The sequence below is a fragment of the Nyctereutes procyonoides genome, unplaced genomic scaffold (assembly GCF_905146905.1).
Source record: "Nyctereutes procyonoides isolate TBG_1078 unplaced genomic scaffold, NYPRO_anot_genome, whole genome shotgun sequence".
Classification (NCBI taxonomy): domain Eukaryota; kingdom Metazoa; phylum Chordata; class Mammalia; order Carnivora; family Canidae; genus Nyctereutes; species Nyctereutes procyonoides.
In genome coordinates this window covers 24,444,475-24,466,546 of record NW_026575133.1, presented here as the reverse complement: position 1 = coordinate 24,466,546, position 22,072 = coordinate 24,444,475, and the positions used below count along the sequence as shown (strand labels likewise).

The window sequence follows — 22,072 nt, the reverse complement described above, 5'->3', positions numbered from 1 at the left end:
CCAGCGAGAAGACAGCTGTCTATGAACCAGGAAGCGAGTCCTCACCAGGCCCTACCCTGAATACTCCAGCATCTTGATCTTGGATGCCCAGCCTCCCAAACTGTGAGTGATAAACATCTATTGTTTGTAGGCTGCCAGTGTGAAGTCCTCTGTGGCAGCAGCCTGACTAAGACAGCGGGCAAAAGTTCTATTAAGACCACAGCCAACTAGGAAAGTCCACTGAATGCTTGAGCAATCCCTTCAATGTCATTTTATTTTCTTTTATGAACACTGGTGGAAGAAAGAAAAGTCCCATAGATTCTTCTGGAAACTATCGAGATATTGGGAAGATGAATGAAAAACTTACATAGATTGGGATGCCCACAGTTTGGATTTTCAAGGCCTAAAAGATGAAACAAAACAAAGCAAAGGGGCCTTTTAGAATAGACACAATTGCCCTCTTGAGGAGGGGAGTGGGAGGCTTGCACAGTTGTGTAAGGCGGTCATTCCCAACTCTGGCTGCACATTTGAACCACCTCGGGCAAGTCTTTAAAACAAACTTTAAAAAATTAAAATATAGTGTAAATACAATAAGTACACACATCTTAAGGGTCCAGCTTGGGGCATTTCCACGAGTGGGTTCTCCTGAGTGACCACAGTAAAGAACATTTCAGGCACCTCAGAAATCCTCATCATATTCTCTCCCAGCCAATATCCTGGGCTTCCTGCTCCCACCTCCACAAGGGACATTGCTATTCTGATTTCTGACATCACAGAGAACAGCTTGGGAAGCTTTAAACAGCACCAAGACCTGAGCCCCACCGTGGAATATCTGGTCTCAGGAGCTGGGTGGTGCTCAGGCCAGCAGAGCTTGCAAAAGGCCAAGTGTTCTGATGTGCAGCCAGGACTAGAAACAACTCCCTGGCTTAAAGCTGAGTCCTATTCCCTACAGGGCAGCAAGGGAGATCCCAGACATCCTGGAGTTCACAGCCCAGAGTTCCTTCTAGGCTCTCTAGTAATCTTTGGATTTCATCTCTCAGCAGCCAGGACAGGTAGAGAGAGAATCCACCCAGATGCTGACACGGCCACTGAGGCAGGTGGGCCAGGCCTCGGATCTCAGGGCATATCACAGGCGATGTGCCTGCAACAGTGGAGGGGGCGGTGGCAAATACACTCCACCAAATTTCTCCTCCTCCAAACAAGTACCCTTTGATATTTAGAAAATGGACCTGGCGTTATCATGACAGTTTTCAACATCCTCAGCTTTCCATTCTAGGTCTCTTTAGCGTGGTGTGGATCTGTGATTATCTTTTGGAAAGTGAACAAGCTTCCCCTGGAGATCACTGGAGATGTAAAGCCAGGGATCCCCCAAAAAAAGATGTGGAGGGAGGGAGGACGGAAAGAACAAAAAGGACATAAACAAGTCAAAGACACTCACGTGGCTTTTACAGGATGGCTTGACAAACCCGAACTTCTGGGTGATCTGATTGGTCCTGAACTCCTGCCACTTGCCGTCCACCAGGGTCTGGGCTCTGATCTCGTACTTCACCAAGCGCTCCACTCTCAGGCTAACCGGGCCATGCTTACAGACCGAGGACGGGAACTCCAAATCAGTGTGCCTTACTCTCTGTAAGGAGGGTGACCTACCTTAGGTGGAACTGAAACCGGGGTGACCCAGAGTTAGCAAAGCCTGGTTCATTGACTCTCCTGTATAACGGGCGTGGAGAGCAAGAGGGTATTCCCATAGGGCCCCATTTCCTGAGAGCTGCTGCTGCTGAGTCAGCTAGCATTTGAGCCCTCACTATGCAAAACCATTGGCTCACAGACTGTGGTTTGGTGAACCCAGAAAAATGCCACTAAGTCAAGCTGTATTGAATTAGAAGGTCTCCACTATTGCTTGGCCAGAGTTTAAAAACCAACATAGGATTTGAGTGAGCATTTCAACGGGTGTTGTTACAGAATTCATGTCTTCCATCCAGCAAAATCTAGTATGAAGGGAAGTGCATTGAAGTCATTGAAGACCAAGAACTGACCCAAGGAAGAGATGTGACTCACTCAAGGGTTGTAATGAGGTAGTGGCAAAGCTGAGGTTAAAACTCAGTTTTCTTCACTCACGCATTTATCCACGTATCCACTCATGAGGCAAACATACCTGCCCGGCATCCTGGGTACTATGATTAGTGGTGATAAGAAAAAGATGAACGAGATATAGTTTCTCAAGGAGCTTGATGTCTTAGAAACTTATAAAGCAAATGCTAAGTGGAACACAGTGGTCCCTGATCATCGTTGTCATGGTCAATGTCATCATCATCATATAGTGCTCTATGTGTCAGGCTCCATCCCATGCCCTTTGCACAAATTAACACAATAATACTGCCCACAACCAAGTGAGGTAGGTCCTATTAGCTTCTCCATCTTAAAGCTCAGGAAGCTGGACATAGGGAGGTTCACGGGCTTGCCAAGTAGCTTGGCAACAGCTCACCAGGCAGCTTGACTTCAACACTCTGCTCTTAAACACAATGCTCTTCCAAAAGTCTAGCAGAAGCACCGAGGTGAAGCCATCTGCCCTTCTGACTTCACCAGTGTCTGGTCCACCACCCTGCTTTGCCTCTCTAAACAAGACCATTCCCTCTTCCCTTGTGGGCACTATGGGTTGCCTCCATTGAAGAGTGGCCATCTGTAAAGCATCACCCATCATAAAGGAACTGAAGATGAACTGACCTCCAAATGTGGAGTCAGAGTCTAGAATTTAACCCCAGCTTTGTTAATCGGGGCCATACGAATATGAAGACATTCACCTTGGAGATCTGTTAAACAGGCTAACAACAGTAACCTCCCAAGGTTGTAAGAATCAAATGACATCACTTTGTATGAGCATGATTAGCACCAGCTTAGAACATGTTTCATGTCCATTATTAACGAATGATTAATCAGTTATTATTGATTTAGTATGAACTGACTCTGTATCAAAAAGACTGTTTCAGAGACACACCTTCCCTCGGCTCTGTCCTTACCTGCATGTAAAAACTATAAGAGGTAGTATCCTGTTTGATCCCCTTTATCTCAAAGAAGAATCCATATACGGCAATCATTTCTGAATGAGTTGTATACTCCTAAATTGGGAAGGATAAACAACAAAGCGACAGGAGAAAAGAATCTTCAGTGTTCAAAGGCAAGAGGACATGGCAAAACAAATTCTAGCTAAAACAAAAGTGACTAATTGACAGCTGATTGAAAACTCAATACCAGTTTTAGCCTAGGAAGAGCCAAACTGCAGGGACTTTACAAATCCCATAGGTTAGCACTCAGTGACATATTAACTGCTCTGTGCATCCTCTTAATGGGGAGAAGAATGAGTTGGGCATGTTCTTAGACATTCAGTGGCCTGCAGACCTTTGAAACAAAGCATTTGTTCCAATTCCATGGGCCTAAAAAGACACTCCTTACTCATGGTATTGCAAGGAGTCCTGACCCCTGTAGTTGGCAGCGTATCCACTTAGGCAAGTCTCTGCAAGCAAGGTGGTAGGCCCATCCTATCCAGGCCTGACCCAGCGGGGAGTCTCTGATGATAGATTCAGAGCTCCAAGTCTCTCAAACACAAATTCTTTTGAGATCACTACTGGAGTGGCTTTTAAAAAGCTAGAGAGCAGCTATTTCTTGGAGAACTGTGCCTATCACAGGGAACCGAAGACAACACTGCCATCAGCCCTGCATACTCCCCTGGTGACTGAGCACCACCCAGATGCCTTGCAGCCAAGCTCCCTGACCAATCCACTGCTGCTTTGATTTGGGGGACCCCATCAAAATATCCACCCAGAATAGGTTCCCCCTTGTAGCTGTAAACACAGGCTTAGAGTGAAATCTCTCATCGAGCGGTTGGCAAGTCTTGATGTTTGTGGGGAAGAGAATGACCAATTCATCCCAGTTAGCCCAAACATTTCCTGGTTTTAGAACAGAAAGTCCTGCATCCCAGGGAAACTCCTCCATCCCTGGAAAACTAGGACAGTTGGTCCCCCTCAAGGAGAAATTTTGGATGTGCACATCATGTCAATGAATGACCTGTCCCAGGCTCCCATCTTGTGAATTTTATTTCCTAGGGTGTGGTGAACATGAAGGAAACATGACGATTTCCTTTTCTGCCCTGGCCTTCCTAAGACACGTAAGAAGCAATTATACTTGGTTGAGGACTTTTGTATAGGAGGGGAGGGTCCTTCCCCTTGTTTGGGCCCAGGGGTCTGTACCTGGTTAAAGAGCAGTCCAAATCTCATAGCCTGGGTGGTAAGATCTTTCACGTGAACCATGTCACCCCCACTCTCCAGCTGAAAGAGAAGTGCACACAGCTCACCTGGACACCAGCATCTCTCACTGTCTCTATGTCTGTTCATTGATCCCACCCCCACCGTGCTTGAAGAAGAGTTCTGTCTCTAGATCCCATACTAGTCCATTAATCCAATCTGCAGTATTTGTGGAAGCCTACGATGTGCCAGGTACTGTGCTCAGTGCTTCGAGAGGATGCGAAGATGAGAACAAGAAAAAATACCTGAGCAGTCTCACGGGGGAAATAAAATATGTATATAAATAGCCCGATCACAATGCAGAGAATGATCATGGCCATGAAGTCACAAGCGTGATCCCACATGGCAGGCTCCAATGACAGCAAGGGGCAAAAACAAGGAGGTGGGCGGGGTCAGGAGAACAGAAAGAGGGGAGGGGAACTTCCTAAGGTGTCCAGCCCCAAGGATCATCTCCTGCCTCAACCCAGCTGTTAGAACATAGTTCTGAATTACGTCCCAGGGAGGCTCCGTTCCAGGGAGTCATTCTCTGCTGTGCAGGGGCATGGGGCACTGTAGTTTGCACATTACAATAGGTATTTGTTGGGCTGCATTGAATTTTAACTAGTGACTCATAAATCTTTAGAACTCAAACACTGCCCTACTTCATCTCTAAAAATGCACGATTAGAAACACAAGGAGTACAACAGTTCGAGCAGACAATTCACAAAGGGGGAAATGCAGCATGGAAAAAATATTCATATTTGCTAGTAATAAAAGAAATGCATGTTGGAAAATGGGATTTCATTGTGCACTTCTCAATTAACAAAAGCGATCCGAAATAAAAACGCCCTGCATTGCTGAGCATGTACAAAGTGGAGCAAGCTCATTCATCACTGGGCCAAGAGTAATTTGGTCCCCAATTTTTAACATGTATCAAGAACAAAACGAATGGTCCTTTATTTTGGGCCAATGTTTTCTATTCTTGAGAATCTCCCCTAAGAAAATAATTCCGAGAATAGTAGAATAAACTATCATGTTCAAATATGTTCATCACAGTCATTTATCCTAGTAAACAATCAGGAACACTGCAAATTTTCTACACTAAGGGAAAAGCAAAGTAGCTCTGTTTATAGCAGATGTTCTTGGTGGAAGAGTTTGCAGCCAATAAAACACAATGACATCTTAGCAGTGGTTGTCCCCGGGGGATGGGTCTGAGGCTTAGTCTTTTCTTTCTCTCCATTGCTCTGCACCTTAAAGATTTCCAATAACAAGCGCATATTACACGTGTGTTGATGGGGGCTTGGCCAGGCGGGCGGTGCAGGCGGCCCCCTCCCAGACCCCATCTCACGCTTGGCTCGGCTTAAGAGTGTGCATGCGTGCAGCACCCCCCACCCCCCGCCAGGGTGCCTGGCCTGGGCCTCCTCCCTCTGCCCCTTGGGCTTGGCTTTCCCCACGGCCCTGGAGGAGGAGCCAGAAACACCGGACCTCAAGGGCCCAGAGGTTTCAAATGCAAAACACATCTCCAGAAAAAGCCAAGTCAGAAGAGCAATAAATTTCAATAATTGTTTCCTTGCTGAGCTGGCAACTCACTGCGTGGTAATGGTTGGCTGTAACCCGGATCAACCAGGACTCCGGGAAGAAATTAATGTGCCTTAACTCCTCCAGATTTTTGCCTTGGAAGAAACACAAAGAGAACATTTTTATAGATGTATTCATCACAGACCCGCAGAAGTCTAATTTACAGAAAGAGAAAGGAGGAAGTTGAGGGCTGAGGCTTGGAGGGCCTGCCCAGGGCCCCGGGGATCATAAGGTGCATGGAGCCCAAATGGGACAGCACCGAGCACTTCTCCCCAAAGTGTTTAGAGTCCCCTGGCCGAAATCTTGCCTGAGAAGGGGAGGTTGGAGTCTGATCTTTGGTGTCTTTAGGGTGTCAAGAACCAACCTGGACAAAACTACCTGGGGTCCATCAACTATCCCTGGGTTTTAGAGTTACGCATTATATCTGGATAAGTGGAAATGGCTTTGAAAAATTTTCTAAATGTCCTTTCATTTATAAAGGTCTCCCTGGGGGGCCACCTGGGCAGCCTCACACGCACTAGCCAGTAGCTTCATCTTTCCAAGTCACAGAGGCCTCTGCTAGGCCCAGTGCGTGAGGCTGAGAAAGCCAGGTCTGTAGCCTTCTCCCCAGCTACTGAGCAAGTGACTTGGAGGGGACGCTGCTCAAAGAGGTAGGGCTCGTGGCTAGATGACACCAACACAGCCCTGGGCAGCTGCATACACTTTCACAATCCACATTGCCCTACATTCAATATCATATTCCACGGAAGCTCCGACTATCCCTCACTTTACAGACCAGGACCCTGAGGCCAGGCAGTTACATGACTTTCTCGAAGTCAAACAACTTGGAAGTGACAATGCCACAGCTTAGCCTATTCCTTTAAAAGCACCTGCTGAGGGGTAGCCTGGGTGGCTCAGAGGTTGAGCATCTGCTCTTGGCTTGAGGCATGATCCTGGGGTCTTGGGATGTAGTCGCGCATCGGGCTCCCTGCATGGGGCCTGCTTCTCCCTCTGCCTGTGTCTCTGCCTCTCTCTCTCTCTCTCTGTGTCTCTCATGAGTAAATAAATGTTTAAATATCTTTTTAATTTTTAAAAAAATAAATAAAAGCACCTGCTGAGCCTCTCCAGAGAGTCGCTGCTAAGGGGTGGAGTGGGTCCCACCAGCCCTCCCAGGAGGCACTCACCAGGACAGGCGGGGCTTACCTTTGATGATGCCGTGCAGGCGCACACACAGGAAGAGTGGCATCAGGCTCTGTCCTGTATCCTGATCCAGAAACGAATACTTCTTGGGAAAGCTTAGCAGAGGGGCAAAGAGGAACAAAAGACTGTCACAAAACTGCTTTCTGGAATGGCAGTGGTGGGGGGAGGGGGATAGTGGAAAGTCATGTCAAGGAGACTGGTGGCTTCACCAGTCAGGGTTACAGATAGGGCTTGGTTCTCTCTGGATGGGTGAGGTGGCTGGAAGCAGAGGGCTGAGCCAGCCTGGGTGAAGGCCGACCCCAGAGGTTATAATGAGATACTGGGTCTAGTCCCCTCGCCATCCACCACGGAACGACACACATGGCAGGTGCACAGTGCATCTTATGACGTGACTGATGCTAACGAGCTACTTTATAGAGGATTTTGAGAGGCATTTTCTCACGTGGGTCTCACAAACTTCTTGTGGGCCAGATGGGGCAGGTGTCATGGGCTCTATTTCATAGACGAAAAACAAAGGCTCAATGAGGACTTGAACCCAGGACTTCAGATTCCTCCTGTACACAGGCTGCCCTTTCAAGAATGGCCAATGCGGGCCTTCAATAGTGCTTTCTGGTAGGAAAGCCATCGACCCTTGGGCAGTTACTGCCCATACTAAACTCCAGTTAATTTCCACATGTGGCTGAAGGTCAGGGCTGGGTTGAGATCAGATTCCCTTTGAGAACATGCCTACACGTAGACACACCCACCCACCACTCTTGTTTTGAAACAACTTGTTTCGTTAAAGGGTCACTTTTCGCCATTGGGGACATGGGGGTAATTTTTCCAAGTCCCTTTGGAAACGCAAAGTCATTCCCTCAAGGCAAATCCGTAGGAGCCCAGCCAAGGGCACTTGTAGATTATTTTTCCATGAATCAAGAGTGATGTCCAAATCACACCCTGTCTCAGCCAGACTAAATGCACCATTGGCCCCGTGTCCTGGCTCTGCTGGGGGTGCCTGCCAGCCTGCTGAGGACCATTTGCTTTCAGAAGACCTGAGAATTCCTGGGACTCTCCATGTGATGGTCCCAGGAGATAGCTTAGGGATGCTGGGGCGTGGTGAGAGGGAAGAGGGGCACACAAGACAAATGAGTTGATTCAATCCAATGATTATTAACTAGAATCCACTGGGTGCCAGTCTCTGGGTGTGGACAGATCAGTCATAAATAAAGGAAGGCTGATACTTTCAGGAAGGCAGTGCTATTCATCTCAGAACCAGCCCTCCATTACCCAGGGCAGGTGGAGCTGGGCTGGTGTGGGCCCTGCCGGGGCCCTGAGAACACAATATTTTAGCTGGACAGGTAACACTCGCTTGCCTCATTCCCTGCCTCTCTCTCACCATGTAATAGAAGACCAAGTTAGGTGGCATCACTCTGGGTGCAGGGCTCAAGGAGGGAAGACTGGGCCGAGCTGGCACAGTTCACCCACACCCCCGCCAAACTCAGTGCTCCTGGGGATGAGCCTGCACCCTTGGCAAGGGCTCCCACAGCCTGGCACTGTCCTGAGAAGTGAGCACTTGCTGGAGTTACAGGTTAAGACAGTTTTAACTCAGAAGGGAAAGGACAGTGGGAGGACCCCCCAGGCACTGTGCCCCCAGGCACCAACTCTGCAGTTGTGTGGGAAGGCTGCCAGGAGAGTGGAGGAAGCCAAGGCTCCAGATTCTCCCAGAGAGAGGTGCTCAGACCCGACAGCCCATCAGCCAGGAGCTCTCCAGACAGACCTCCTCTCCCAGAGGATTTGGGGAAGAGTTTTGTTGAGACAGGTGATTGGACTTTAAGATCCCTGTAGGCCACAGGGAAGTGGCTCTGATGGCAGCTGACGTGCGAGGTCATGAGTCTGTTCATCCATTGTCCAACCACGCTTCAGCAAGCCTAGGCCTGGAGTCAGACAGACCAGGCTCCAGTCTTGGGCCAGCTGGCGCTCAGTCACGTGACCCAGCCTCTCTGAGCTCTAATCTTCTCTGTCACGTAGGGACGACAGCCACATATGCCTCTGCGGGTAGCTGGGAGGGGTAAAGGTGATGGTGCTGGGCACAGCTGCTAGTACCCAGCGAGTACCCCCTGCCTCATGATTACCACCACTGTCCTCTCATCCCTGGGAAAAGGACTTGGACTCAAGCTGGCTAAGGGCATGATCACTGCCACCCTCTAAACGGCCCAAGACACGGGCCACTTCAGGGGAGGAAAGTGGTGGCCTCGGCTGCTGAAAGCTTTAGAGGGCTATGGTCCAACACCTTGAACCAATCAGTATAGTCCTGCCCCTGGATACTGGTGAGGTTGATTGTTGCAGAGCCAGGACTCTACCCAGGCCTCCTGAGAACAGTCCAGTGCCTTTTCCATCTTACTTGGCTCCTCTCAATTTTCTAGAGACAGAGGCATCTACTATTCTCTGGTTCAACGATGAGTGCATTCACCCAACTTTCCCTAAAGTGAGAGGAAGCTGACGCTAAGTAGAGGGGACCTCTTTGGACGGCTCTGTTGGTGGGATCAAATGCTGGCATGGCTTCAGCTGGCACTCAGTGCTGCCTGTGCAAAGATCTCTCTGGGTTTAGCACTGACTTCTCTGGGGCCAACTTCAGGCCATGGTGTCTGCCTCCAAAAGTTCTTTAAGAAACTCTTTGGTCGTGACCCCTTTGGAGAGGACAGTTCCTAGGCTTTGAGATTGAAAGACACACCCCACCCAGGTTGGCTCTGGGTCCTGCTTTCAAGGGCCTGGGGACAAATCCCCCACAGACTTCCTGAAAGGCAGTGCCTGGGACAAGTGTCCCTCTGACTGGCATAGGCTGTAATTTTAGAGCTGCTCCTAGCCACAACCTTCTCACTTCCCCCATCCTGTCATATGCCAGTCATTTATCCTTCCTGTGAGCATCTGACTCAGGGCCCCATTACCCCAGTACTTCAAAGTTTAGCCTTAAAATACACACTTCTGAATTCTGACACATGATGCTCCATGGATTAACCCTGAGGACTTTATGTTAAGAGAAACAAGCCCAACGCAGAAGAACAAATACGATGCGATTCCACATTCAGAGATCCCTAGAGGAGTGGAACCCATAGAGACAGAAGTGGAGCAGTGGTTGTCTGGGGCAGGGGAATGGCTCTCCATTTATTGTTGATTGGATAGAGAGTTTAGTTTGGAAAGATGAGAACATTCTGGAGATGGAAGGAGGTGATGGTTGCACAGCCGTCTGAACGTACTTACTGCCACCAAACCACACACATAAAAATGGTTAAAGTGGTCGGTTTTATGTCCTGAATATTTCACCATAATAAAAGAGAATGAGGATTATAAAACATCATTTCTATGAACAATATATGAAATGATAGTTTAAATTTTAAGGTGACATTTGGGGGAAAAAAAGTTGCACGCTTTGGGGCCATAACTCACGATGAGAGGGAAACAAGGCTTTTTTCAAAATGTAACTCGGTGTAGACATGGGCACCTTCAGACAGTCGGAAGCCAGGACCCGGTCCCCCGGGCTCCTGACCCTACAGCGCAGCACATGAAAACGATTCTGACTGCTGCCACCACCGTCACCTCCCAGACGTCCCTGCCCTTCAGAAGCTCCTGCCAGGGGGCCTGTTCCTCAAGTCCCAGTGAATCTGCACGGGTCCTGGTAGGAGGGTATTGCCAGAGTCCACGCAGGGACGCACGAGTACTGCTCACGTCCTGGCCCACAGTCTCGCAGCCCGTCGGTGGCAGGGTGGGACCCAGACCTGGGGCCGCCCTCGGCTACCTACACCTTATTTACCGAATGTTTTGTCTGTCTCTGCTTCTGAGTCTGTAAACGCCAGGAAGATGGGGCTTGGCATTTGTTTTGTTTGCTCTCGTCCTCTTGGCGCCTCTTGCACGGCCTGGTGCTCAGTGGGCTTGCAAGATGTTGAGTGGATGAATTGGATGAGAAGCTGGTCCCGCCAGCTTGGCAGCCTCCATCCTAGCATCCCTCCCTCCACTCGCCCACAGTGTCTCTTCGAGGAATGCCAGCTGTCCCGCCCCAGCGCACGCACACACGCACGCATACCACACACACATGTGCACACAGGCCAGGCTCTGGCAAGCTGATCTTCCTGTGCTGATGGGGTCCCACCTGCTGTTGTTCCCATGCTTATTTTGCCAGGCCAAGTCCTGTCAGACACTCATTGAGACCCAATTCCATGTCATCTTAGCAATGAAGTCAGTCCTGACCTTTGTGCAAAAGCAGAACGGGGTAATGGTAATCCCATCTGCCCTAAGGACCTCCTACATCAGACGCTTTACACCCCTGAGGCTCCTGCCGCGTCTCTATTCTTATTGAAGAAGACACGTTGGGGCTACCCAGTTTGGGTGGAAAGCCAAGAAGGCATATGAGGGAAGTGAAAAGTTAGTAAGGAATAGGGATCCGTAGTATATAGGGACCTTGAGAACAAAGAAGTTTCAGCTTCCGGAAAGCCAAACACTAGGGGAGCAGGGGCAGTGTGGTCAGAGCAAGAGAAGAAATTAAAAAAGGCAAGAAACACAAAACTCCAGTCATGAGAAACCCCGTTGCCCCCAAATATATCCACCTCCCCGCACAAGGGTTGGCAATCCGAGACAGAACGATTCAATGGCTCTCAGGTCCGTGACTCATGGGGTATTTCAGAATGAATGTTCTGGTTAAGAGATCAGAGTTGTCACACCAGGGGTGCCCAGTTTCATGATGACTCTGTGGCCACATCTGCAAATGTCACTCATTAATTACAAGAGACACCCGGCTTCTGGCTGCCCTGTCACACAGCGTCACAAAGCAGGCTCAGGGGCAGCCTGGGTGGCTCAGCGGTTTAGCGCCGCCTTCAGCCTGGAGACCCAGGATCGAGTCCCACGTCGGGCTCCCTGCATGGAACCTGCTTCTCCTTCTGCCTGTGTCTCTGCCTCTCTCTCTGTCTCTGTGTTTCTCATGAATAAATAAATAAAATTAAACAAAAACAAAAGCAAAGCAGGCTCAGGTGTCAGGGGTGCAGGGTGTGGGTGAGGCGGCCCTCCTCCAAGGCTCCCCTTGCAGGCTACGGGGCGGGGGGAACACAGCGTTGGGTTTGTCAGGCCAGGGCCCACTTACAGGGTCAGCACATGCTCTCGTGCTCTCTGCAAAGAGAAGCTCAGAGGACGAATCTGTCTGGTGGGCAGGTGAGATCTGGGAAGGCTTCCCGGAGGAGCCCTTGGCCAGTGCTGTAAAGATTGGGTCAGATTTGGAAAGGACCAAAGAAGGAGGAGACACTCAGCCGCAGCGGTCAGGCAAATCTAGGAGTGGGGATCACGTGGAGATTGGCTTCACTGGCTGCTTTCAGTGACTTTCTTCTGGGGAGGTGCTAAGCCCAGTGCTGGGACCCATCCTTGGGACCGAGAGGGGCCCGTGTAGTGATTAACAAATCAGTTAAGGACTAGAATTACAGGTCTACTCACGACTTTCCTGCAACCCAGAGAGACTCAAAATTCTTATTTTGAGTGTCAGAAGATCCCGGAGACCTCAGTCAGCCCCCACCCCATACCTTGTGGCCGAAGGACCCTGAGCGCGCCCCTTGCCTTCCCTGGCCATCTGTCCCCAGACAGATTTTACAGATACTCTGTTGAGTGAAAGGGCAGACAGACATTAAAAAGTGTATACTGTAAGATTCTATTTACACAAAGTTCAAAGGCAGCCAAGACATCTTGAAAGTAAAGGAAGCCAGGATGTTGTTTGCTTTTTTTTTCTGGGAAAGGTGGCGACTGAGATAAGACGCTCGAGGTGGCTGGCCCCAAGTCTGTCTCTCGGGCTGGGCACTGCTGACACAGGTGTGTGCGACTTTGTGGAAACCCACTTGAGGTTCGTGCACTTTTCAGCACGTATCTTATATTTTGATTAAAAATGTATTTTTAAAAAAGCGAAACATTTGCCTGCCTCTGGCTCTACTGATGACGTTTTTACAGCTTTCCTGGACTTCTCGGATTGCTAACTGGAAAGAAATGATGACTTTTCCTCTGTGGACAGAGGCAACAGCTTTGCTTACATTTTTTGTTTTTCCTAAAGGAAATGTTAAATTTAATTCTGGCCGGCCTATTTGTTTTTCTAAATTAACAGACTGTGGGTGGTGAAGGGGTGTGTGTATGTGTGTGTGTGTGCGCGCGCGTGTGAGTGGTCCCTTCCTATGATGCTTAGCGATGAAAATAAGCTGGAAGATGTTCATACCCACCTGGCTAGGCAAAGAAACTTCCCCTTCACCTTGCCATTAGTGTCCCTAGCATAGAATGCTTGTTTAATAACTATCTGTTGAATGGATAAAAAATTGGGGAAAAAAATCAGTGAATCAAAGAAAACTGGACAATAAGAAAGGCTTGGGCCTATGTTTTTCTTTGCAGGCACAGTTGGCATTGGAAGAAGAGTCAACTATTCAAATACCTTCCTTCCTTGCTTGTTTTCTGGACATTGCTAAGACAGATAAGAAAAGGGGCATCTGACCTATTTTTACTCAAGTACTGCTCCAAGTGCTCGGATTTGGATGCTGAGCTAGCCAAGGCCATACCCAGGGCTGCAGAGCACTCTTGTTGCCCCGGGGGTCACAGGACCCCCACTAGCTCAGAATCAGGCAGCCTGTCCCACCTCCACCTGTTATGAAAGTACAGTCCCCCCCCAAAAAAAAAGAAAGTACAGTCCCTTTTGGGGAGTCCCTATATTGTGATGGCTTCAACATGTCCATCTGACCACGGGAGATCCCTGATAAATCACTCTATCTTTTATATTATGTCACCAATAGTTGCAACTTCAAAAACTGGAACAAAGAGCCAACTTCCTTGATTCTCATTCCTTAGCCTACAAACTGTCTCCCAGATGGGACTGCTGCTGTGCCCCATCTTTTAGTGCCCATGGCATGTCCCTGTTGGTGGTCACAGAAACTTGACAAGCTGTTCCCTTTGGCCTCATTAAACTGTGTCGAGTCAGCTCCCATGGTGACCCAACTTTGGCCCAAGCTGGCTGTGACTTCCTGTAGGCTCCCTCCACCACGAAGAGCAGAGGTAGCTTCTCAAAGCCTGAGCCTTCGGGCCACCAGCTCCACTGGCCCAGCAGCCCCGAAACCCTGTCCTACTGTAGGCCGGCCTCGGAGATCCTCAGGACGGGATGGTAAACTCGGAGCATGGGTGCCACCACCCACTGCCATGGGTAGGCTAGACATCACTAACTCCCCCCAAGCCAAGAGAAAGCCTTGGAACCCTTCCTTGTCTGGAACAAGATGACCACAGTCATCGGCCCGTGAGCCCTATTATCTCAAGTTGCTACAGACAGGTGTTCTCTGAATTTTGCATCAGCATAGTAAGACCCTCTCCTGTGAGGGGAACCAAGCTACACAAAAACAATTGATGGAAACTCATCATTCAGTAAGCTCTTCCATGCATAGCCAGGGCCAGCTAAGCTGGGGGTGAGATAAAGGCCCACAGACCCTTCCTTTAAGCTGCTCATGATGCACCTGGGGAGGTAGGACGTTATGTACACACCAAGTGGTGGTAAAGGACTGGTCACAGAGACTCTCAGGGGAGGCCCTGCAAGGACAGACTGGCAAAGGGGACAGAGCAGGCTGGGGCGGGTAAGCAGGAGCAACAAGGGTTGATAACCTAGGTTAAGGAATCTGGGGACTCAGGGGATGTGCATTTGGGAGGTGGAGCCATCGATGAGGGAGCATCTGTTCTGGGGCAGAAGAACCAGGATGAAAGAGAACCACCTACAATTCTACAAATGTGCACATGGTCCTCAAGATTGGGGGTGGGCCTGGGCAACTGCAGTGGCGGGGAGCACCCAGGTCCAGGTGACCTGTCTCTTCTCCCTGAGGGGCACGAAGCTTGCTGTGGAGGGAAGGCAGGCCCGCAGGCAGGCTGCTGGGAGTCACTCCTGCGCCACAATCAGAGAAAACAGGGCCCGGGTACAAGGTTTTGAGACACCACATAGACACTCACAAGCGATTTCCATCAAGGAACAAGGTGGCCTCGAGGGCTTGGGAAATGCCTTGGAGGATAGAGGTGGGCTCAAAATGGAGCCAGCGTAGATTGGAGAGGAATGGAAAACCTAACAACGGTGGGGAGGAGCCTCGGGACCCCAGCTCAGGAAAACCGAGGACACCCCACTCTCAGTGGAGGGGGCTACACACCCAAGAGCCTCATTCCCACTGTTTCTCCCACATTAAAAACACCGTTTCCACATCCCAGCTCATTTCCTACCTCCTGATTCTAAGATGTTTCCAGTATGAATGCTAACTTGGAGCCAAAGAGCAAGTTTTCCTGGTGCACATGACTCACAGGAAAAAGTGTCTCTTGAGCTATTAAAAGAGTCGGGGGGCGGGGGGGGGCAGGCATTTGCGTTCAAAGCAAATTATATAGAAACTAAGCAAAGTGCATATCATTCTGGCACTGAACACTGCTTTCCCCAAATAATGAGACAGGGAAAATGGGCTCTTTCGTTAACATGGTGCACAGATGTTCCAGAAAAGGATTAAATGCTTCAGAACAATGCAAATGAAACTTGGCTTAAACAGGTCAATCTGCTGATGAATATGTGGAAGATGTGTTTATCTGCTCCGCTCACATGTGCACCAGAAACAGAGCCTCCTGGCTTCCTCGAACACCTTATCGTGCCTGGAAGCCCCATTCCTGCTGAGGTGGGGAGCGGACGCATGAACCCAACAGCGAAGGTAATGGCATCAGTGACTCCCCCCAGGCCGATCCTCCGAGGACCGCCGGGGACTGTCTTTGGCTACAGGACCACCCCACTCCACAGCCGGCTTGCATGACCTGAGCACATCTGCCAAGTTTTCATTGAGGCTAAAGAGGCACAAAATGAGCCCCATAAAGTATCAATCTCACTCTCTCCCCGCCCCTGCACCCCTGCCCCCCAAGCCGCCACAGCTGTCACTGCTTAATGGGGACACTCTTGATCGAACAGATAGAGAACTCTCACAGCAGAGGGTGGCACAGGGAGGGCATGTTCACTGCAAGTCCTCGGCCAACGATAACACTGAACCCAGAGGCAGCCTCAGAATCTTTCTGAACACGGTGCCCAGGGAGCTATTACTGAACTGGCTGCAGTGGACTCAAGAGAGGAATCCTATCCACCGTTCTAGGAATGGGGAGCAAAGTGTTTGGGGTTCAGCAGGCCTGAGTTCAAGTCAGACTCTGCGTCATCACTTGCATGATTTCTGGTGAGATGGCTCATCTCCCCCTCCCCTTTCTTCATCTGTAAAATGGGAATAAAACCAGCCCCGGAGTCCTCTGCGGAGTAAATGAGATTCCAAACAGAAAGTGCTTATCAGAACGACTGCCCTTAGGGAGCATAATTAAATGGTGTCCATTAAACTGAAATCATTATTTTTCACTGAAATTTTGAGATCTATCATCTCTAGAATTCACAAGATTGGAGAGTACAAGATGCTGAGTAAATTCTATGAAACCTTTGTGCATTCAGGTGCCCTTCCATTTGTCTAGAAAATTCAGACTGTCCTATGCTACTGTGAAATATAAGCAAGGATGACCTGATCTGATTTAGATACATTTTAAACATGATTCTTTTAAAGATTTTATTTATTTATTCATGAGACACACACACACACACACACAGAGGCAGAGACACAGGCAGAGGGAGAAGCAGACTCCACCCAAGGAGCCCGATGTGGGACTCGATCCCGGGTCTCCAGCATCACACCCTGGGCTGTAGGCGGCACTAAACCACTGCACCACCGGGGCTGTCCCAAACATGATGCTTTTAAGGTCAGTGAGGATTGGTAATAAATTTTCCTGAATAAAAGGAGTACCCTGTGCCTCCTGTCTTTTACTGGACAGAACAAGTGTTCAGAAGCACACGGTTCTCTCACATTACAACACCTACATATTCTTCACGCTTTCAAGTACGCCACTGGCTCAAAGGCATCACGTAATCCTAAGCCCCATCAAGAAAATTGCATTCTGTGTACTCTCGATGACGCTATGAAAAATCACATCACTGACGCTTTTCCTCCAGGATATCACAAGTGAAAAAACCATTGTATGCGCATTTCATCAACCCACACCGAGTTACTTTACCTGTTAAAAAACGCCAGCACGGTTTCATGCACCGGAACTGTCTGAATTCTGTGGTTCAGTTGCAAGAAGACCCACAAAAGTAGCGTTTTCAGAAGATGAAACTCAGTAAAAGTGAACAACCTGGCCAAAATAGAAGAGAAGAAATTTTAGGAGAAGCAACTGAAGTCATTTGGAAGAAAACAAGAAGGGAAAGTTCAGGAGGGAGACACCACCGCCCCTGAGTCTGCAGGTCACTTCGTACAGAGATGTTAAATGACGTCCTCAAGGTCACGGGAGCTGGGCTGTGACCTCAGCGGCCTGCCCCCCGCCCCATGTGCTGCCAAAGCAATGGGCAGCTTTAACGAGCCCTTACTATGGACCGGTGTGCCTGAGATGTTTTCATATCTTCTTTCACTGAAATCCATATAACCATCCTGCCAAGTTGGAATATATTCCCCACTTTTATAGATACGTAAATTCAGACTGACGCTATGTTTCTTTAAATTTTTAATATCTCATTCATCGCTTTTTTTGGATTAATATTTATTTTTAAATATTGCACTGCATTATACTTCATCTGGACGACTAAGGTTTTTTGGTGTCCCCTTAAATTTCGCACCTGAGGTAAGTGTCTCAACCATCAATCACATTCTAGTCCCAGCCAGCACTGAGGGCAAAATAACTTAGTCAGGGTCCCAGGATTCTGGGGTCAGACCTGGGTGTGGGTCAGTCCAGCCACAAGCCGGCTGTAGAGCCTCCTGCAGGTGCTCAGTGGCCCCACAGCCACAACTCCCTCATCCGTAGATAGTGGTGACAGCAGATGCTCAGAGGCTGTGTGAGTGGCAGGCTGTTTCCTGTCGCTGCTGTAATAAATAGCCATGAACCAATTGGCTTAAAGCAACATCCATTTATTATCTTACAGTTCTGGAGGTCAGAAGAACAAAATGTATCTCACTGGGCCAAGATCAAGGTGCGGATGCATTCTTTCTGGAAGCTCTATACAGAGTCATTTCCTTGCTTTCTCCAGCTTCTGGAGGCCACTCACATCCTATGGCTCGTGGCCCCCTCCTCTATCCTCAGGCCAGCAGCACAGCACCTTCCAATCTCCTTCCACCTCTCACTTTCCTGCCTTCATCTTCTACATGCCAGGATCCTTGTGATTATATTGGGCCCGTCCGGGTAATCCAGAACACGCTCCTGAGCTCCAGGTCATCCACCTGCAACCTTGTTTCCCCTTTGCCATGCAACCTAACATATTCACAGGCGCCGGGGGTTGGGATGTTGACATTATGGAGCTGACGACACACACACAGATTGCTTAGCGGAGGGCCTGGCACATAGGAGCGTGCTAACAAACGGCAGCTCTGACTCCTAGACAGCCGGGCTGGGTCTTGGCCGCAGAGCCCACGCTTTGCCTGCACTGGCATGATACTTCTTACCTAGAAGCAGGTGGTGGGAAGGAGGATGTCACTCCCTACAACGTCAACTCTGTAAAGTAAGGGTATCTCCCAAAGGCCTTCTCTGAAGCCTCTGACAACTTGATTATCTAAGAAGTCATTTTAATGTTTCTTAAACTCCTTGATATTTCCCATCTTGACCACAGAGATGACATGCTGGTTTCAAAACCTATCAGAGCCTCTGCACCCATCACTTTGACTAGTCTTGGTGGGTGGGCCCCAAGCTAAGTGGTGACTCTAAAGGGTAATGGAAATGTCACCCACCCACCTTTCACGCTATTTCTGGTCACAGTAGAACATCTCTTTGTTCTTCTTTGTTTCCAGGCCACCTACAGATGCATGGGCTTTGACTCTGGCCAGACAGGACCAAATTTGTCACCATCTGGGCAATGATGGTGAGGCAGGAGGGGGGATGTCACAGAGCCACTTAGTATATGATGCACCTGCAGAGAACTCCACCAAGACACCAACCACCACTGGGCTGGGGAGCTATGTGACTCCCGGTGCAGAATCCAAGCCCGAGGACCCCCAGCCTAGAGGTTCTTTGGGAACCTCACCAAGAGGACCAGGCAGCAACATGGGAGGAGTCGTTGGGGTTCCATGAATCAGGGTCCCGGTTTTACTTTTATTGTGGAGGGTAATTGTTCAAATAAAGCCCTCTGTCTTTTTTTTTTTTTCAGGGTATACACTTCCATTTTATTTAAGTCACAAATATTTTGAGTGTCTGTTAGGGAACCCAAACCTATATTTAAGCTGCTACAGTGGACCAAGTACTCTTTTCAAGGTATACCGATTCCTTCCTTTTTTCCTCCCGCTCTCTCTTCCTTCCTTCTTTCCTTCCTTCTGTCTTTCCTTCCTCCATCCTTCCTTTTCTTTCACCCTTTCTTTCTCTTCAATTTTTTTTGATTTAATTTACCAACATACAGCATAATACCCAGGGCTCATCACATCACACGTCCTGTCTTTAAAAATTTATTTATTTATTTGAGAGAGAGAGGAAAAAAAATGCATGGGGGTGGGGCATGGAGGGACAGGAGGAGAGGAAGAGGGAATCTCAAGCAGACTGCACACTGAGCATGGGACCTGACACATAGCTTGACCTCAGGACACTTAGATCATGACCTGAGCCAAAACCAAGAGTTGGACGTTTCAATGTCTGTGCCACCCAGGCGCCCTTAACCCTCCCTCCAGCTTGAGGCCAAGTACCAGTACCCTAAAGTAGTGCTTCCTGCTGAGGACATTCAAACATATTCTCAGTTACTTAAGAGCTCTGACGGCCTCACAGAGCTCTCAGAGATCCTAAACTTCCCTCTGACATAGGTGAACATCTGGGCTGTCCTAGTTGTGTTTATTGGTGCTCACTAGTAGCCATTGGGATGTAACTGGTATTTGTTCTTTAAGAGAAAAATGTTTTTAACGAGACACTGTCTCTTTTTTTTTTTTGAGAAAATTTTACATAAATAATAAAGGGCTCCCTTTGAGTATAGACTATAGAGAAAGCTGTATCCATGCACAGAAGAAAGCATGACAAGGGTGTCTATGGCAGCACTGATTGCCACAACAAAAAAATAAAGCAACATAAAACAAAAGCCCATTAGGAAGAGGATGAAAAATTGCTATTTATTCACTGGAACCCTGTGCAACATCAAACTTAAAATGTTAATTAGATATGTAAGTAACAACATGGAGAGAACATATCGCATTAGGTTAGTAAATAAAGTAAGCTGTCGACCAGTACGGCCACTATAAGAACATCAATTTGAAGTTTAAGCTTTTATGAAACAATATTACACATTATTTGTAGACACGCATATATGTAGTAAGAATATAATCACAGGGATTGGGTTTATTCAGGCCCAGGACAATGGTCTGATTGTCTTTAGGGAGTTGACTTCTGCTTTATTGGTTATGTTTTCTTTCTTATGACAAAATGTCATTGTTCATTTTGGGAGATGGCTTCCAACTGTGTTTTCTATTATCCTCCTACCTTTAAGTGTTTTTATAATAAAAAATAGCTATCAATATCCTTATTAATCCTGAATATCAATAAGAAAAAATGAGTCCTCATGCAGAGCACAGCAGTGGACTGGGCTGGTAAAGACCTGGGGCTTTTTTTTTTTTTTTTTAATGCCTGGGGCTTTGAGGCCACTCAAATCTGTGTTCAAATCCCAAATCTCACGCTGCGTGGGGGAACCTGGGCTAATCTTTTCATTTCCCGTAACCTCCATTCCACAGGTGAAAACACAGGTAATATCCACCTCCCTGGGTGGCCATAGGAGTCAGGCCAATAACCCACCCCGTGTCCTGTATACCGCAAGCGCTCAACAGTTGGTAAGTGTTGTCGCTATCAGCCAGAGAAGCATCAGCTTCAGGAACTATTATGTTTGAGAGCCATGCCCCATGGTGTTCCAGATACTGGGAGGAAAGCTGTGCGATGGGCTCGCCAGGGAGGACAGGGGTGGCTTCTCTTGGGGATTCCTGAGCCCCCAAGACTGGTGGTATCACGGACAGGAAGCCAGGGAAAAGTGGGCAGAGCTCCGGGTTACAGGGCAGCTTTCCATGCAGATAGGAACTGGACAGCTGGCTGAATTTTCCATTTCTAAGTCTAGCAGGAGCTTGGCTTCCAGAAAAGCAGAATTTGGAATGAAGCTTTCATGGTATTAGAGTTCACGGAACAGGGTAACCTAGCGATGACCTCTAAGGAGAAACTTAATTGGAAACCCAAGGCCCAGGCAAAGAAATGAAATCCAGAGGCCCGGAGGTCAGGAAAACCATGTGTACTTTATGCGAGGCTGTTTACAAAACCGAAAGCAAAACCCAATGAAAGATGAAGCCAAAGAGACTTCAGAAAGGGAAGGGGAATGGCCCGTAAGTTGAAACACCTGCTGAGTGTTTGGATGCTGTTCCCAGGAGGCTCAGAGACCCAGACACCATGACCACAGTCCACACTATGCAGGCCCCTGGGGATTCGGGGGATGCAACGTCCCTGACCCCTCAAGGGTTGGCAATTCCACACACCGCTCTGGGGGCCTGTGACTCGCCAGGACAACCCAGTCCTAGCTGAGTCCTGGTGCCTGGGAGGCCTGGCCTCTGGGACACGTAAAGAGGCAGTGCAGCGTGGAGGGTGGGAGTCTGGACCTTGGAGCCTGAGCACTGGGCTTGAGCCCAGCCCTACCTTTTATCATCTCTCTTATCTTGGGGCCAATAACTGTAGTGTAGCTACCACCCAGGGTTGTGGGGTTGGAGAGACAGTGCACAGAGCACAGCGCATATCCCAGAGTGCTTGATAAAAGTGAACCCATCCAAAGGTTTGTTCTTAATCAGCTGCGGTCCAAGGTGCCAGATCCACCAGCCAACGAGTGTGCGCAGGTGAGGAGCCCGGGCCTGGGTAGATTTCTAACAATCCCACCAGGCCCGGGTGCAGCCAGGCCCCCTCTTCCAACACCCTCTGTTCCCCTCGCTCCCTCCAGCTCCAGAGCAGGTGGCCGCTAGGCCTCAATGGGGCAGGCGAGGAGAAGCTGCCTCCAGGAATGTGAACGT

The 22,072-nt window shown here is 48.8% G+C and overlaps 1 protein-coding gene across 1 annotated transcript in view; it reads right to left on the bottom strand.

Annotated features, from left to right (window-relative positions):
* Window positions 1-310: 310 nt before the first annotated feature.
* Window positions 311-22,072, bottom strand: part of BTBD16 (BTB domain containing 16) — a 40,716-nt gene continuing 18,954 nt past the window's right edge. Inside the window, exons 8-14 of the mRNA XM_055345743.1 lie at window positions 17,097-17,216; window positions 7,014-7,105; window positions 5,844-5,926; window positions 4,221-4,298; window positions 2,994-3,092; window positions 1,418-1,606; window positions 311-382 (exon numbers count right to left, since the gene is read on the bottom strand). Of these exons, the coding sequence (XP_055201718.1) occupies window positions 311-382; window positions 1,418-1,606; window positions 2,994-3,092; window positions 4,221-4,298; window positions 5,844-5,926; window positions 7,014-7,105; window positions 17,097-17,216 (733 nt within the window). The remainder of the gene's footprint in view (window positions 383-1,417; window positions 1,607-2,993; window positions 3,093-4,220; window positions 4,299-5,843; window positions 5,927-7,013; window positions 7,106-17,096; window positions 17,217-22,072) is intronic.